The 19,362-nt window shown below is 42.1% G+C and overlaps 1 protein-coding gene across 3 annotated transcripts in view; it reads left to right on the plus strand.

The window, feature by feature from the left end:
- Nucleotides 1-659: 659 nt before the first annotated feature.
- The window catches only part of METTL9 (methyltransferase 9, His-X-His N1(pi)-histidine), a 219,639-nt gene continuing 200,936 nt past the window's right edge, over nt 660-19,362 (plus strand). Inside the window, exon 1 of one of the 3 annotated variants that reach the window (XM_078665133.1) lies at nt 660-1,099. In XM_078665133.1, the coding sequence (XP_078521259.1) occupies nt 941-1,099 (159 nt within the window). In that variant the 5' untranslated portion in view covers nt 660-940. The remainder of the gene's footprint in view (nt 1,100-19,362) is intronic. The other 2 variants (XM_078665131.1, XM_078665132.1) reach the window with 2 other exon arrangements.

Below are 19,362 nucleotides of genomic sequence, written 5' to 3' on the forward strand. Positions count from 1 at the left end.
CCTTAATAGAACTGAAAATTATTGTTGCAATAGCTATGACATTTTTGTATTCAAGCAGAAAATATACACAGTTGCAAAATGGAATGGACAATACATACAGGTGACAAGCAACCCAGACAGCTAATGCTTAAAAAAAGCACAAACAAACAGTGGCCCCTTTCTGTATCATCAGTGTTGTGCTGAGGTATAGCATAATGCTACGGATGTCTGCAGCCAGACCTAAAAGAACAATTTTAATGAACCCAGCATTATACATGTAGCCCGCCTAAAAAAATCTATTGACATATAAACCACTGTTTTTTACCGAGATGTATCATTTTGCAAAACTTACTTCAGTAATACCTTTGTGAGTTATCACCTAATATAAACAACTCAGAAAACATTGTATGTACACATGGGAGATTTGGAAGGGGCTTAATAATTTTAAACTATGGCTTGAAGATCTGTGCATGTTATTCATTACAGGACCATATCGTGCATGTTATTCATTACAGGACCATATCGTGGGGAAGGAGGCTGCGAACGAATGAACTCTATACGTATGGACTGCTCGGTCTGTCTGCTTGGCTGTCTGCGCTTCAGTAACGAATGTGCAGCCACGGCTGTCTGCGACGCTTCCCAGCCAGGAAGCAGGATGACTAGCAACACGAAAGAAAGGCACTTCCGGTCATGCGCACTGCAGGGCCGCGGACCCCCTGCTCGCGCGGAGCTGCGGCGCCTCCTTTCTCTCTGCTGGGCTTATGGTCTTTGTTAGGCAGCGGGTGTGCGCCTGAAGCGGTCCGGGTGGAAACGGCGGCGCGGGCAGGAAGGTTCCGCTCTGCTGCTGCTGTGCCATTCCCTCCCCCTCTCCCCGCTGCAAGCTGATGTGTAAGTTCCGTGCAATGGGGCAGACTGGCTGCCTGCTCGGGATGCCGCCCTGCTCCTGCCCTTCATTGTACAGATGAAATTGTTCCTGTGCTGGCTGCTCGGCTATGTTTTATCGCTGCTGGCCCTGAAAAGGATGTGGACCGGCCAGCACCTGAGGAGCCCTGTAACCCGGTCCATGTACATGAATATGATGAACCACAGCGAAGCCACGTACTGGAAGGAGAACCAGGAGGTATTGTATTGTCAGCGCCTAGAACCGGCTTATGCCCGATGTTGGTAACAAAATGTGTTTTTAACGCTGCAGCCTCTTGTTTTTAAGCATAGCCTGTGCTGTCTGGGAAATGCTTTATGACCCAGACCAGACACAGCACCCCTGGTCAAAAAGAGACGGGGTTTACCATGGGGGCCGACCCTCTCTCTGGGTCATGTTTTTGAATAAACCTCCTTCAAGAAACAAAGATGACGGAGACGTGTTAACCCGGGTTGCAGGGGTTTGGGGAGCATTGGTTTCTTTGCCCTGGGAGGGAAGAAAGAGACTGCTGCTTGCATGCAGGCGACTTTGTTTGGCACTGGCTGTGTCTGCGGTGCCAGCCCAGGATTGCTGTGTGGTGCAGTGTTTGATCACTAGGCAGAGGTGCTGTGGCTCAGGACACCCCTTCGGTTCTTTTGTCTTACAGACCGGAGATCGGCCGACTGGGTGTATTTTTTTTTTTTTTGTTAAACCCGTGCCTCCTACTGATTTTTTTGCAAACCCATGATTTTGGTTGCCGCCAGGGGCATAATAACACGGTGGCACAGATTTGAGACACCCTTTAACCGCGAAAGCTTTACCACTACCCAGAATGAATCAACTGTATTTCGCCGCACTTTTGCACCAATATGCTCGAAATTACCGTTCTTCAAATTGCATCAATATGTTGTGTTTTCAAAACAGATTGGATTCATCTAAGTATTATAAAAAAGACACAATTTGTATACCTCGGGAAGCTTTCTATTTGTTATGTGTAGAATTGTAGTTCAAAAGAGCTATTTAGACAGGTGCTTTTTTGAATTGTATGTGTGATGGATATCACCCGTTTTTGACCAGCGTTTAGGAGTCTCCACCTTTCTAGGCCATTGGGTTATTGCTAATTGACGGGCACTGAAAGTCCTTTCGTATGCCAGCCCACACTGAGGCCTTTGTGAATTGAGGTGGTGATCTCACGCAATTACACAGTATGCCGGCGTCCACTTAAGTAAAACTCGTTATAATTGGCACTCTGCCTGCCACTGTTTGCAGCAGGGCCAACGACTGAAGAACCATGACATGTGACGGCCCTCTCTCCCCTTCCCGTGTAGAGTCGATGCACTTTATGAGTCTGTGTTACACCTGTTGTGTTGCAATTGATTGATCCGTTTTCCAGTAACTCAGTCCAGTGTTTTTAGAGATATGATCAGCTCTCCTGGGCGTGAACCGATTTGCTGTTAACAAAACTAGGAACACATGGAATAATAATAGAACCGCCTTTTTCGAGCACCTACCTTACACGTTAAGTAGTATTTCTGTTTCTGCAGCCTGTCCTTTATAGGACACACTTTTTTTTGATGTCGCATGCAATATTGAACTGAGTATTATAACAAGTTAGCTGACCCAGTTTCCTTTCTGACAATTTTAAGAGTCAGTTTTAAGTTTTAATACCTGACCATACCTCTGGTTTATGAAGCTCAGATTGCGTAGTACTAACTGTAGAGAGATGCTGAGCGTTGCATTGCATTGATTCTGTGACTTTTATGTGCTCCAAAATGGTATGGATACCAAGTGACTCCATGCATTAGGACACTAAGTATTGCATAGTAGTTGTATTTCTACAATACTTCATACCACGGACACATTTGTGGACAGATACCACGCCGCACAGTAGCTCTGCAGAGATGGAAGTGAAGTGTGTGGGCCTCTAGTGTATCTTGTCCTTTAATGTATTGCGTGATGGCCATAGTTGTGGTTTTATTTTGTTTTTGTTGCTGTGCCTTGGTGTGTCATGAAGAGAAAAGAGTGAGGGATAATATCCTTAGACTTACTAGACTAGTGCATAGATGGAAAACAGTTTGTATTTGCATGATGTTCAGTGTGGGAAATCTTTTAGTGCTGTGTGTATATTATGTTATATAAATTAATAGAGCGCAACAGTTACCCGAAGGTGTCCTGGCGCTTAGCTCAAACGGTTGCAATAGCTGAGTAACATGAAGACACATGTAAAAACAAATTGCTTAAAAGCCAAGTTTTCAGTGCTTTCTTAAATGACAGCAGGGGGAGAGGCCCGAATGTGGAAAGGAAGTTCATTCCATGCCCTAGCAGTGCAGGTAACAAAGCTTCTGCTGCCCCAATTGGCTCTTTTGAATTTAGGCACTACCACCATCATTGCTCCTAAGGAGCAAAGGGTTCTGTTTGGGCTGTACCATCTACTCAAGGTGTGGATGTGGTCGGTATGATTGGATCTAAATGCATTTGACTTTGACCACGAGTGTGAGGTAAGGTGTGGATACAAAACATTCACAGAGGACGTTTTTGTAAAAAGTTCTTGTTTGAACCCCAGTCCTTTAAATTTAGGAGTACCCTTTATCAACTCAGATTCCGCATTTTGCAATAATTGCAGTTTGTTCATATGTTGCTGTTGGATATTCAGATGTAAACTGTTGCAGTAATCTAGTTTTGATAAGATGAGGGACGTTATCACTATTCGTTGGCTTTCCTGGGGTAATAAGTGTAGTATTTTTTTATCATTTCAAGAGTCTGGCTGGGTCTCCAACCTTTTCAGTAGGAAAGTAGAGGAATTGACCTTATTCACCTGATTCCCCAAAGGTTGGCATGTTGTCAATTACTACTCCTAGGTTTTTTGCTTTCCTGGCGGGCATCAGGAGTATACCTAATTCCTCGGGCCACCATCTAGCTGACTAGAAGTTAGCATTGTTTCCAAAAAATGATCACCTTGGTTTTACTTGAGTTAAATTTTGAACAGTTTTCACTCATCCAAGTCTTTACCACCTTCATGTAATTGTGGAATTTTTCACTGCTCTCTATTTTCTGATTCTGCAGCAAAGACACCACTATTTGGGTGTCATCTGCATAAGAAGTTAAGTGAAAGCCGAAAGTTCTAATCAATGGGACCAAATATGAAACATACACATTGAAAAGCGCAGGACTTAGTGAGGACCCCACAAGGGAGAGAAATGGTTTGGAAGTAAACATGTCGGAGGCAACTGGGATGAGTCAATGTAATGGGTTTGGATTAGGTGCAGGAAGAATTGGCGCTCTAGCGTGTACGTTCATAAGTCAAAGAACACAGCTCGTAAAACCACGGTGCAGGCAGGTCAGGGGGAACAAACCCAGAGGAGAAAACAACCCCTGCCAGTGCGTGGGTCAAGACCCACACAACAAATAATGCTAAAAGTCCTCTGCACACGTATATGTTGAAATAAGGGTTACCTGTCAAAACAAACGTATTAAACACTGTTCATTTTAGAAATGACGGAGGTCGACATCCATGGTTTCATGTGAGATGCAATATATTTCAACTCGATCAGTACAACAGAAAAATAAATCAGCCGACACGTGTTTCGTCACACCATGTCAAGAAGTGACTCTTCAAGGTTGTTATTGCGGAGAACGAATCAGGTAGTTCGCGAGACAGGTGATACTTCCAACCCGGTCGCGGTCTGGTGTTGGTAAAACGGGTAGTTAGACGAAATGTTGCCAAAAGGCTGGGCGAGTCCAAGTGCTGGGGAGATCTTGGCTCCCGTAGCGGTGTGTGTATCTAGCGTCTCGTTCCGCGAGCCGCTTGATACACACACCGCAGTGGTATGAACAGTGGTTAATACGTTTGTTTTGACAGTTATCCCTTATTTCACTATATACGTGTGCACAGGACTTTGAGCATGTCTGAGGCAACTATTTGATTTCTATCTGTGAGGAAGGAGCGCAGTAGTTTCCAGGTCATACACTGAAGGCCGCACACCGACAATCGGTCCATTAAGAGATCATGGTAGACCGTGTCAAAGGCTACTGAGAGATCCAACATTATCAATGCTGCAGTGCCTCCAGCATCTAATGCCTTCCTAATTTCTTCTGTGGACTTAATAAGCGCTGATTCTGTGCTGTGGCCTTCCCTAAAGCCATACTGTGATGAGTCCAGAATATGATTTTCCTGTAAAAAAACAGGTATGTTAAGAGTTCATGGCCCTTTATATCAGTTTGCCTGGAGAGGGAGCCGAGAGATAGATCGAAATTTTTTGGGATCTTTTGGGTCGTCAAGATTTTGTCTTTTCAGCAGAGGGAGAATCGATTTCCTCCTTCCATGCTTCAGGGAAGTGCCCAGAGTTGAACATCCGGAGCAAAAAAACCAATGGATTTAGGCCCATATCTCTGTACTTGGGTGAATGTATGACATTGTTCAGCATTCTGTACATACATTTATTTTAGCAGAGTTGAACCATAGATTTTCTACTATAGGCGCAGAAGCCAGTTTGATCACTGAAACCGGACAGGGACCAAAAGGAGAGCCTGATCTAATGAATATAAGTAAATCGAGTGTTTGTTTTTGAGAAGGCGGGGATAATTCTGATAAAGCAACCAGAGGCTTTGAGGAACCCGAGATAATATGTTTATTTAAGTTGCTCCAGCTGGGTAGGGCCTCTCTTTCGACCAGCGAGGAAATATCGAAAGTAGGAAAGATTTGTTCAGCTTCATGTAGAGAGAAAGATGCAAATACATTGCATAAAACTTGGCTGTTTGCAATCTTTGGCGGGGCCGGGGAGGCTAGTCTGGATACCGGTCTGTAAAGTTCTTTAGTAGAGTGTTTGGTCATTGTGATCTGATTGGCAAAAAACAATTTTTTAGTTTTATTAACAAAGTCTGATATGAGATGAGACTTTGTTTATGTTTCTCTTTTTTTGAGCAATTCTAGCTCTTTCTCAAATTAAGTTCTTGGCACTTACAAATGAGTTTTTGTTCCCTGATTTCATCCAAGTACCAAGGTGCCGTTGGATGAGAGCGTGTCGGTTTTGTTGTTTTTTCAGGTGCCACAGTCCTACATGTTGCCTCGATCCAGTCTGGATACCACGTTGTGGCCGCCTCTAAGTCAATAGGCAAAGGTGACATGTTGGAGGAGATATAGTCTCCAAATAGAGGCCCCTTAATTTTATTCCATGCCCACTACGTGAATGCAGTTTTAGGGGCATGATGGTCATGCTGCTGACCAGGACAGTTCAAATAGGATCACTGTGTGGTCAGTCCTTGTAAGGGGCAGTGAACCTGTAAGGCTAAGTGCGGATGATTAGAAAATATGCTGTCCAGAGTGTGACCTGCATCGTGGGTAAGGCCTTGTACTAATTGTATAAATCCTGTACTGCCCATGACATCCAGCAGGCCAGCTGTATCTGTATCCCTAGAGGATTCCAGATGAAAATTGAAATCACTAAGTATGGTGAAGTTGTTTGCCCAGAGACCATCCTCTAACAGGGCGCCTATGTTTTCCAGGAACACTTTTTTGGGGCCTGGAGGTCTGTAGAGTAATATTCATTTAAAGGAGCGATGGTGAGAATTTTGAAAACAGGACATGGCTTCGCAAGTCGTAGTAGAGAGTGTTGCAAGTACGGCAGACACAGAGCTATGATAGATGACCGCGAGCCCCCCTCCTCCCGATGGGCCAATTCAGAAGGTGACAGGTGAACTCGGGTGGAGTGACTTTAACTAGATCGGGTCCCGTTGCCTCATTAGTCCAAGATTCAGTAACAAAAGACCGCTTTATTTTATGGCTTTCAATAAATTCAGTTAACTCCATACTGTGCCTTACTAGGGATCTGGCTTTAAGAGGGTGTATCGCAATGGTTTGTTATTTAACTTAGCACAACTAACAGATCTAGCAGGATTATGGAGCTTGATGATTCCTAAATAATCAATCTTCGGTACACATACCTTACAGTAGTGGCAAATAGTTTGCGGTTGCTTCGGGACCGTGTAGAAGGTTAAACACAGGCGGGCTTGATCCTTACCTCCGGTATTTAAGACATGTAGTTTGGGCCCAGTGTAGCTTCTAGTAAGCCTTGTTTTTGATCTTAAAAGATGCAGGGGGGCTGGCGCTGAGCACGGCGTGCCTGCTGCACACGTCCGTTGCCCGAACGCACTTTAACAGGCTTTAAATAAGCCCCTATGCAAAGCCAGTTGGGCCGGGTGGGCATGTCCCAGCTCACTGACGGTGCAAGGCAGTAGTCGAATTGGGCAAAACAAGCAGGCTTCTAACCAGGGTCCAGCAACCCCGGACTCAGAGGACAGGCATCCCTATGCCCTGAGTCATACTGGTAAAGCAAAGTAAACCGAAATAGAAAGGGAGATATTAAAACACTTAAAAAGAATAAAAATACTGGAAAGCGACTCTTTCCAATATCATCATCATGAGGGGTGATGCCCCAAAACTGGTCCCAGGGTGCTTGTTTCCGGTTCAGGGAGGACCAAGCCTGGCAGTTCGGGCTGGATTGTTCCCACTGGGCACAGGGCCAAGACTTCTTTGCATGTGTCTAGGTTTAAACTGGAATGGCATGGGGAGCCAAAAAACGACGGATTTAAGCCCAAATCTCTGTACTGGGGTGAATGTTTGACATCGATCAGCATTCTGTCCATCAATTGTTCTTTTTCCATTTGTCACCCAAAGTGGGTCGGGTATGCCCAGATGTGGGTCCGTGCTCTCCATACCACTGGAGACCAGCTAGCCTGGCTCATGAGGGGAGATGCCCCAAAATTGGTCCCATGGTGCACGTTTCCGGTCCAGGGAGGACCTGGTCTGGCAGTTCGGGCTGGACTGTTCCCATGGGGAACTGGGTCAAAACTGATTTGCATGTGGCTGGGTTTAAATAATATATATATATATATATATATTTCGCTCCAGGGTTTCACCGATAGCGAGTCACTCCAAAGACGGGTGCTGTAGCGCGGCGGTGTACCACGCCAATATTACGCTCCAAAGAGTGTCCTTCTGAATCCTGCCCAAGAGAGACACACAGCACTTGCGGGGTCACAAAGCGTCGAACGCCAAACTTTATTTCAACAGACGCATTTCGGGAAAGACTCCCTTCGTCAGTATCACAGAGAATGCATTTTGCGGCACCATTTTTAAAACGCGAGAGTAGTCGGGAATTAACATAAACAGGGGACTAAGCCTCGTATTCTCATACGGGCGCCATCTTTGAGAATGTTTTTCTCACACAGTTTACATACTGCGAATAGCTTTCAAAAGGGGCATGTAACCACATACTACATACAATTCCCAAGAGTTGTCATCTCGCCGTGGATCGGCATTGCAGCACAATCGTGCTGCCCATTTTCCCACTTTTTCAAATGTACTTTCCCGATCCCATAGTATAACATGATACATTGAAGTGATAAAATTGTCATAACACAAACCTACTATTATTAGATTGCGTATATTATCTTCACATTTATGTGTATAGTTAAACCAATATTTTTGAACCCATAATTCATTTGACTTCTAACCTTTGTCCAAATCTTGCCATGGATCGGCAATGGCAACCCAATGGTTGCCCATATATATAACCACTTCAATCATATTTACTATGTAATTCAATTCTTCCCGTGCTCTAAAATAAAACATTTTCCAATATTAATAATCGCCTGATCATCACCCTTCATTAGCATAGTCACACAGTAAATGTTACAAAAAGAGAGAGAAGAGAGAAAACATTGCACGTACTTTCGGACCAGTTGTAAATGCTCATAATTTCATCAAGTTGCATTTTTTACAGACTTTAATTACGTAATTATCTTATCCCAAATGCGCAGACAATTCTTCTCCAATATTAAAACCTCCCGGAGCCTTTGTTTCTCAGTCAACAATATAACGTGACTCCAATCTCCTGAGTTTGAGGAGTCTATTGCCCCCCCCTAGCATGTTCTGGGACACAATCCAGACAAAAATATTGTAGGAGGTCTCTGTTGCTCTAATGTTTTATAGCAAAATGGCGAGCAACAGGATAAGAGAAGTCTTTGTTTGCAATTGCCCTCATATGTTCCAAGATTCGTAGTTTAACTGGATTGATAGTGCTGCCCACGTACCGAAGTTTGCATGGGCAGCTCAGACAATATACTGCATATCCAGTATGGCAGGACATAAATTTAGTCCGTTTTTTGCCTCCCTTCACTCCTCGGACATCATAAGTTAAGACACGTTTGCTAAAAGCACATACCTTGCAACGTCCACAGGGAAAGAATCCTTTGGCATCTTTCAATGTGCCCTTTGATTTTATCACTGGGTCTAAGTGACTATGAACCAACTGATCCTTTAATGATCTGGCTTTTCTGAATGTTATCATAGGGGCCCTAGGAATGTCCATACCAATTATATTGTCAGTTTTTAGGATATGCCAGTGTTTCTGTAGGATCGATCTTAATTTGTTAGAATTGGAGGAGTATGGGGTAATCATCCGAAACCTTCCACCCTCATGTTCAGTTCTAACCTTCTTCTCAAAGAGCACGTTTCTAGGTAAACGGCTCACTCGGTTCCGTGCATCTTTAAGGAGATTCGGTTTGTAACCTCTTTCAATAAATCTTGCGGTACACGCGTCCGCCGCTTTTTCAAAATCACTATTAAGTGAACAATTGCGGCGGATGCGTAAGAATTCCCCATAGGGAATACTGTTAACTAGCCTTCTAGGATGTCCGCTCGAGGCATGTAGGACACTATTGCCCGCAGTTGGTTTCCTATAGAGAGAGGTCACTATTTTGTTATCTTTCACCTCCACCCTTAGGTCAAGATAGTTAACCGCTACCTTACTGACATCTCCGCTAAATCTGAGATTGCAGGTATTGTCATTTAACAATCTGATATATTGTTCTGCCTCTGCTATTGGACCATTCCAGATCAAAAACAGATCGTCAATGTATCGATACCAGGCAATTGCCTTTTCTGTCCAGATTGCATTACCAGTGGCCCAGGCTACCTGCTCCTCCCACCAGCCCACGAAAAGATTTGCGTAGCTGGGGGCGAAGCAGGAGCCCATCGCCGTACCAGATACTTGTCTAAAGATATTATCCTGGAATAGAAAAATGTTATTTCGCAAACAGAATTCTATCAGTTCCAACAGCATTTGTTTATGCAGTGCCAGATTTAATGTGCGTTTCTTCAGAAAATACTCTACAGCCCCAATACCCTGTGTGTGTTCTATACATGTATAGAGGCTTGTTATGTCTAAGGTCATAAGACAATATGCAGAGTCCCATTCAACGTGCTTAATCTTTTGAATGAAGTCAGAAGTGTCTCTCACGTATGATTTCAAAGAGAGTACAAATTCAAAAAGATAATGATCCAAGAATTTCGACAAGTTCTCAGTCAAACCACCAATTGAGGAAATAATTGGTCTTCCAGGGGGATTGGCTCGATTTTTATGCACCTTGGGTAAGTGATAAAATGTAGGAAGTATAGGATCCATTGTTTTCAAAAAGAGGTATTCCTCGAGATCCAGCATTTGTTTATCTTGCCATTTTTTCAGTAATTGATGTAAATTCACTTGACTTTCTAGGTAAGTTTTCTTTGTGCAGGGCTCATAACATTTAACCTCGCTCAATTGTCGCATGGCCTCCGCTATATATTGATCCCTAGATAGGATGACGATGTTGCCTCCTTTGTCTGAGGGCTTGCAAATAATTGACGTGTCATCAGCCAGGATTTTCACTGCCTCTCGTTGTTCCTTAGTCAAATTAGATGACCTTTTCTTTGGTTGTTCATCCTTAGTGCCATCAGATCCCTGATGACAGTCTCCGAGAAGGTGTCTATAGCATCTGTTGTTCCTGTAGGGACACATTTGGATGCCAGTCGTAAGCCACTGCTTGGTGAGTCCTGTGATATCTCGAGTCTCATCAATCTTTGACTAAGAGTGTGTGCCACCATTGGTGTAGGTGTAATATTTTCTCGTCGAAGATCCTCTAGAAGTTCGTAGGCTGTTAGATCATTAATGTTCAAAAGATCTGTTTCCCTTGAATCCATTCTTAGTAATCTTGTCTCTTTTGTTGTTGGTTTAACCTTATAGTATTTATGCAACTTGATTTTGCGGATCAACTTAAACAGGGCAATCCTTGTTTGTGTGTACTCCAAGGTGTTATTTGGGCAAAAGGTGAGTCCCAATCTCAGGACAGACTCTTCGCATGAAGTTAGAGTTCTTGTAGAGAGGTTCACTATGGTGAGTAGATCTTGTCTATCTACCACCTGCCTCCCCTCTTGCTTCTGGTGACCCTTGAGATTAGATTGGCTTTCGCTCTTCCTCTTCCAACCACCTCTCCTTGTTTGTCTCCTTGTTCGGGGGGCTTGTTCTTTCCGCCCCTCAACCAGTTCTGCCTTATGAGATTGAATTCCTGGTGAAAAGGAGTTTTGGTCGTTGGATTTGATGGACCAGCAGCTTCCTCATTTGATTCTTCCCCCTCAGTAACACTTGATTCTGAGGTCTCTTCAGTTGGTCACATTACTGTTCCAGGAGCCTGTGCTTTTTTGGCCATATCTTTCCGGGTCTGGTCGTATCTTTTTGCGAAGGTTAACACCCTCCCCATGGCGTAATCTCGTTCATCTCTTTCAAATTTCTCTTGCTTACGTGTTCTGATCTTCAATTCGTACTTTGTAAGTCTCTTCTTCATTTCTACTCTTAGCTGTTCCTGTAGTTCTTTCTCATTATTTTTCGCCAGCTCTTCTTCCAAGATTTCTATCTCTTTGATAGTCTTGTCACGGTCGCTCCATGCGAATTGCACCAATATCTCCAACATGCCCTTACATGACAGGGCTATATGTTTGGCCCAAGCTTCCAAAAGTAAGGGGTCTGGATTTTCGTATGCTGGGATGGTAAAAATACGTAAGCCCCTCGGGACTCTCTCGACCTCCAAATATCCTTGAAGGGAGGTACCTTCCCACCATTTACGCAATTCGCGTTCGTAAAGTTTTTCAAGTTTCATGTACTGTGCGTGCAACGTATTGCCGGTTTCTTTAACAATTTTTTCAGGTGGCTTGGTGATATCAGGGTTCTTGTTCTTAAACATTCCACCCGCTGCATCTCTACGTTCCGAGATATTATACATCGTTTGGCTACCTTATCTTTTAATGTGATAGCTCGATCCCGAGGTGTCATCACATATACTTCGTTTAGTTCGTTTGCTTTTTTGCCCCTCGTCTTGCCATATGCCAGAGATATATATATATATATATATATATATATATATATATATATATATATATAATCTATCCAGATCTCTGTACTAGGGTGAATGTTGAACACTAATCAGTATTCTTTCCATCAATTGTTCTTTTTGCATTTGTCACCCTGAGTGGGACGGGTATGCCCAGGCGTGGGTCTCGTGCTCTCCATTCCACTGTAGAAATACTTTTTCTTTAATTGGTGTAGCATTTGTCTTCATGACCGCTCGGTGCAAAGATGTTTGGCATTTCATAATTTGATGAGTCCAGTTTGAAGGAGTTTTCATAGTCATGGATGCTAAAGGTTTTTCTAACTTCAGCCACAAATTATTTGGAGGCATTAAAAGGGTTAGCCATCAGTGGAGACTGAGGTGGTGCTGACCAGTGACCTAATTTGGGAATGGAGTGTCATTCCTGATTTGAGGATTACTCCAAGTTTTTTGTCATTAGAGGGCAGGGTAATTTCATGTGTGTGTATCTTCATTCCAGCAGAAATAGTGGATCTAATTTGGTGAATGACACATAGGGTGCAATCATTTTTACTCGATGAGTAAAGCAATGAAAGGCCCACACAGGTTCTCAAGCGGTACGCAGGAGGAAAGTTGCATTAGCAGAAGTAATGGTAACATGCCCAATGAGCACTTGGGTAGAGGAGGAGTAGATTGAAGTAAGGGCATATCTTTTCATATTACATTACTGTTTAGGTCAGGCCAATGTTCTGTGCAGATTTTCAGGCAAGACATGATGACTACACCCAGCGCAAGTTTGGCAGAGTAGGAATTAAATCTATTTTTCACTAAAGTATGAGGCTTAGTGGTGCAGGCAGAAGAGGGTGACTGTTGAGTCAAGCTATCAAGTTATACTGTGTGACAGGACTGTCAACATAGATATGTATGCCAATGCCGAGGAGCAGGGCTCCTTAACTAGTGTAGTGTCTTTTGACAATCATAGCATGTTCCTGCCAGCGATTTTGGTTGTAGCTCAGTTATATGAAGGCAACCTAGGTGTTCTCCACAACAGCGCTCAACCGGAGCATTCATCTTAGGGATAGGTTCACTCTGCCCTATCCCCTCTGCTTTTCCAAAACTGTTAGAATCGTCTCCCCATACATCTCCAACAACAGCAATTTGAGGTGGATACTTTTTTATAACGATCGCAATCAAAGTATTCCCCACAATTTTTTTTAATAAAGAAGCAAGTATCTGAAGCTTTCAAGAGCATATTTATTTGTCAGCAAGAAACATATTGCATTTTCAGGGTGGGTCATAGTGAACGATTTTGGCCAAGTGCTAATTCTGTCTGGGCCAAACTTAGCAATTTTGACTTTTTTTCCAACTACGAAATTGTCTGTGAACTGATTATACTGCCATTGGTTCAGAACTCGCCCATGTGCTTCTCCCCACGCTACATGCTGTAAGTCCCTCTTGTACTTCTCCACTTGTCCCGGCAGGGATTCTCTTGATTGTGTGCTCCTCCACTCTCTTCATGTTGCTCCCTTCCTTTTGCGCTTCTTTTTCCATCTCCCCCATTCTCCTTTAGTTTTATTTTAAATTTCGTCTCCGATTCACTCCCTGTTGCTTCCCCCACCCTCTCCTCATTGGCATTTCTTTGGTTCATGGGAGCAGGTGGATATTGGGAATGATATCAAGTAGTGCATGCTACTATTATGCAGATGGGAAATGACCCATGCTTGGACGGTTGTACTGCTGTCACTTTCTGGGAAGTTTAGTTTGACTTGGCAAGCGAGTGATACTTGATACAGGGCAGTGTGCCCACCTGGTAGGTGACTATGACTATATCTAGGGTTCTTCACATTTTTGGTAAGTTGTAGTGTGAAGTTCTCAAACTTTATCTCTGAGTTAATCCTGGACCTGGTAAAGTTGTTGGTAAAGAAGATTAATTAATTCTTTAATGATGTTAGTCAAATCTATTAAAGCCTGGATGCCAGCGAACAAGTCTTTTAGGGGATAGATCCTTGAAATGCTGAAAATTGGGAAGGTCATTTTTATGATCTAGTGTGCTGTCTTGATAAGATGTTGATCGGAGATGGAGCAGGACTGCGTACTGTTATGTAGAGTCAGTGAATTCCATGTGGCTTGGCAGGATGTTTACTAAGATGTGGTGATTGACTTTATTGAAGGCTTCCAATTGATTAAGTAGGACCAAATGGTCCTATTGCCATTCAACAGGACATCTTCTATCTTCTACAGCTCGGCCCATAGCTGTCTCATCATTACAGCATGGTCTGAAGCTTAATTGACAGTTGTTATAGCTAACATTTTCAATGATTTGATTGTATAATTGCAGATGGACTGCTGATCTTTTAAAGAAAAAGTAGTGGTGTGGCTGGCTGGGATTTAGATTGCCATGGCATTCATTGACTTAGGATGAGGATTTGTAAAGTTATGTGTGCAGAAGATGCAACGTTGCGTGGAGAGACATTGCGTATGTTGAGAAGTAGTAGTAGTAACATTTCTCTGGCAAGGCTTTTCTTGATAGTGGAGGAACAGAGATCATCTTCCCATAGGATGCCATTGATGGAGGCAAGTTTATTGGTTAGATCTGACTGTGTATTACTATTTTGGAGGAGGTCCAATTTGGAATGTTAGAAGAAGGGGTGTTCCCGGGATGTTGAATATAGGTTTGGTGATGTCCGTGTGCTGCATAATCTTGTGTAGCTTGTAGCTGAAGAATGAATTCAAGGTGTAGCATTTGTCTGTTGAGTTGTCTGTCAGATGTTGCCTTAGTGTTTGATGGTGGGATTTGCCTCTATTGAGCACTTCCGTGATAGTTGACTATAATAGGTGACTATTGCTCATGTGATGAGATATTTGCTTGTTTGCAAAGTTGTCTTGAAGTTGGGTCTGCTCTGTTTATATTCTTGACTATGCAGTTTTTTGTTTTGATAAGTGCACTTTCAGGAAGGCTCGAGCCTCAGCACTGATCTTCAGGTTTATGTTCACTGCACGCAGTTGTCCTTATTAGCTGCGGGGTTATGGATGTAATTTTTGCCACTTTTAGTGTTATATTGAGATACCAGCACTCCTAGATCCAATTAGCAGAAACAGTTGCTGACATTCATTGCTTTTCATGGGAGCGAAGATGCTGCGGATTTTGTAATGCAAGGTGTGGTGATGGGTTGTTTGATGTTGAGTATAGGTAGTGGGTCAAGGAATCCTTTCGAAAGGATTTGCTTGGGGCGTCTTCAGTGTTGTTGAGATTCAAGAGTAAGATGTTTTTCAATGATTGATGAATACCCTTGTCATAAAGGCTGCAATTTCTTAAATTACATTTTTGCTATGTCTGGTGTGACTAGTACATCACATAAAAGGTTGTCTATGTAGTTGAGAGGGAGAAGTAGAGGTGAGGAGCTCCAGTCACATGAATTTGGAGGGATTCCAGAGCTCACAGGGCATGGTGGAATGTGTGATGATGGCAAAGCCTTCACATTCATGAAAGACTGGTTCTAACCCTCAGGTCCTGACATGACTAAATAGAAATCACACTTGCCTTTGTCTGCCGTTACTAGAATACCTGTGTGAGGACACCCCAGGGTTTAGAAGTATGAGAGGAGGAAAGCTGCCTAGTTCTATGGTTGACTGGCAAATGGAAGGTTGTGAAATGTTTCCCAAAGGAGCTTCCCCAAATTGATAGTGGGCAGTTCTATTCAATCCTACTAGTGTTCATCATGGGGAAAGAAAGTTCTTTTTTGGTTATGATTTACACCATAGAGTTGCTTTGTATGAAACCTATAGATTCCATCCTACTGAGTTACCAACATCAGAAAGTATTTCATTTATGTTTAATTTAATTTGTGTGATGTGCACTTGTTTTGAACGGTAATTTTAGTGGAAGAGTAGTAGGCTTACCAAGTTACGGCAATAGTAGAGGAATCTGTTTCACTATATAGATCGTTGTAGGGATTGGTTGTTTTTGGATTGGTTGCTTTTAATAAAGGTTTGTGTTATATTTTGAAACATAATTTTGTTGTCTTGGTTAATTCTATCAAGCTTTTGTATGTGTGTGTGTATGTTTTACATGTTATATATATATGTGTGTGTGTGTGTGTGTGTGTAAGTATATATGTATGTATAGACACACAGTATTAAGGTTTTTATTTTAGTTTTTCTACAGTGCACCTTCCATACAAATAACTTTAGGATTTCTTTTTCCATTGATTATTTAAGTTGTCTAGATCTCAACAGCCAGGTGACATAGGATTACTCCACTATCAATTCATGGATTTTTTTTGGGAAACATTACATTTATTGTTTATTGTTTGTTAGAAGTAACTATGTTTCCCTCCCATAGGGACCCCCTTGATTTAATGGGAAGGTTGTGACCTTCTATTGAGCTTGTGTGGAGACTGATCGGGGAGACAACAAACTGTTGTCATAATGGTTGCCTGGGTGGGAAAGCTGTTGGGGGAATTGTTTGGCTCGTTAGAGAGAGTCATGTGACCTAAACCCTTCGCCTGAATTCTGGATTGTTCGGAGGGAACGCGCTTAAGACAATGGTTTTCAAATGGTGTCCTTTGCGGGAAAAATGCAGAGTCTTCAGGTGACTGGTTTGATGGGCATGCTGAACCCTGGGTTGACAGCATTTCGACATCATGCTTAGCTGTATGATACTGCACCCACGCTTCCTCTTTTTTTCACCCAAAATATTCAGTGATGTCAGCTACAGGACGATTGAAAATCACTGTGGAGTGGAATGGAATATTTATCAGTTCTTTTTGTTTTTACCTTTTTTTTTTTATTACAAATGTAGAATATTGTTAGCTATAACTTATGTTTTATGTTAAATATAGAGGTTCACAATAGTGGACCTTCTCTTGAATATACACAAATTCTTAATTGGCATATACACAACTCTTAAATGATATTACTGTACTGTTATAGCACCCTACACCTAACTATGAAGCTTCACGTGATCAGAACATCTGCTGGTCCTTGAAAATACCACCATATGTTTGTAGCACCATACCCTTGAAAATACACCACTTCACAACTTTATTTTCTATATATGATGAAATAAATCAAGTTAGACCATTATGGCATATTCTTGAATATTTGGTGCACCACACGGAGTCCTCTGTGTATTGCAGAGTGCCTGTTCGAATAAATGGTGAGTTGTGCACCACTTTAATTTGTGTAACCTGTTTCTTTATGTAGCTGAAAAACTAGATCCATGAAGCATTCTCAAATATAGGGCATTATCTTTGCCTGCAAATGTGTTCCCAGACCAGCTATTCCCTGTCTGACAGGTTGGATAGGCTGAAAATTAATAAAGGTGGCTTGGCCAAGGTTGGCTGGTTAACTCTGACCAATTATCAATCTGTTTTCTTGAAGTGGTTGTAGAAAAATATTGTAGCGTCTTACCAGTACACATTGCTTCCCACCCCGCTGTTAAACTTACTAATATTGTCTTAATTTCACTCATTGGCTCTAAAAGCTCAGGATCTAAATGGAAAACACCCTGCGCAGTTGTTAATCTTCTGTGTTAATTTCACAAGTTCGATGTACCGTACATAAAAAGTCTTGATTCCACTACAGCAATAAATGGAAGATGCAACATGGAACATCTATCCATATTCCAATTGACTAACTCACTTAACTCTACACATTACATTTTAAAACTACCTATGTTGACAGAGTATCCTCTCTAGAAAATCCAATTAATATCCCAGTGTTATTACATTAAACACTTTTTGCAAGTCCATCATAAGGACTGCCCTGTTGGACTGAACATGGTGTGATCAGAAGGTACCTGATGCAGCGCTATCGGGTTAGTCTTTGCAGGAAACCACTGATCAGCTCCCTCTGGTTTATCCAATAGGTGTCAAAAACACAGCTTCATGTACATTCATTCACATAGGATTTGGGAATAAATGTTTAACAGGCTTATAATGTGATATGATAAACACAAAAAGTCCTTGTTAGCTTTCATGATCAAAACTGAAATTACGGCTTCATTAACCTCAAATGGAGCCAATGAAATCTGTGTTGTCTTCCTATCAACTTGAGGAAGAAATAAGTCCAATAAGCAGGCTTAAATGTTGTTGAATTTCAGCCATAAAATCACCATCACAGGGAGTCTTGTTTTTATGGGGCATGAATATTGATGTTATCATTTCTGAACGGGAAATGTGGTTGTCTTAATGGCGTAACGATTCATCTATACTAGCTGAGAAGGAGCAAGAAAAAAATCAAGCTGTGCCTTTAGTGAGCTTTTATTTTCCTTCTTGAAGAGGTTATAAAGAAGCAATAATGGTGCTTTTATTTGATAACCTGCAAGCACTTGGAGACCAGTACATCTAATGTAGAAGTACTGTCCAAATACACGGACAAAGAAAAAGAAAATCAGTTTAGCTAATTAAAATATCCTATAATGGTTCTACTCTCCTGAATGTTTGTTGTTTTCTTTGGTTCATTTTTTAATTTCACAGCATATCCCATTTTTGTAGTCAGTCGGGCACTGCACATAAGAAGATGGGCAGAAACACGACGCTGAGGCATTTCACAGTCCAGGGCACAGAGGACGTATTCAGAAGAGATGGATAGGTAGAAAAATCTTACAGTTGCAGGAGAAAAGATGACCATGTTTGACCAATCGAGAGAACTGAATATTTGTAGGTGAAACCTGGCCAAACCACAGAGGGTAACTTCCAGATTTTCTTAGCGTTGGAAATATTTTCTGACTTGATCTTTTTACGCAAAATATCATATTTTGAGTTAAACCCTGGCCTGAGGGGAGCAATCTAGTATGGCAGGGATAGGTTTTGTGTAGGTAACGTTTTGGCTCATGCAGGTGGGTGAGCTTCTGATCTGATCTGATCTGTATGTGCTGTTTCCAGTAGAGTATAGCTCTGCAACAAAGATACAGAAAGTCCACCAACCTATATTTTTTCCTTTATAAGATTAGTGATGAGGATAAGAGTCTATTATCTATTGAAGGCCTGTGAAATCAATACATTTTTCCAAGTGTCTTGAAATTCTTAAGTTAATTTTTACGTTTTTAAGTGCCATCTTAGAACTCCTGAGTGAAGGAAAAATAGAAGAGAGAGACTTGTTCTCCATTGACTGGCTCTCCGCTGTCATCTCTAATAGACATCCAAGTACTGCTTAGAGGTAAAAAGTGTGCAAAGAAATTTATAGCTGGGCACTTGCTTGAGTTACTGGCACCATGACAAAAGTTATAGGGCTTCAAAAACCGGACCCTCTTCTGGCATGCAATCAGTCCTTTACTAGATGCATTCACTTGTCTTTGGTTGTGA

This window comes from Lissotriton helveticus, chromosome 10, assembly GCF_964261635.1.
Source record: "Lissotriton helveticus chromosome 10, aLisHel1.1, whole genome shotgun sequence".
Taxonomy (NCBI): Eukaryota; Metazoa; Chordata; class Amphibia; order Caudata; family Salamandridae; genus Lissotriton; species Lissotriton helveticus.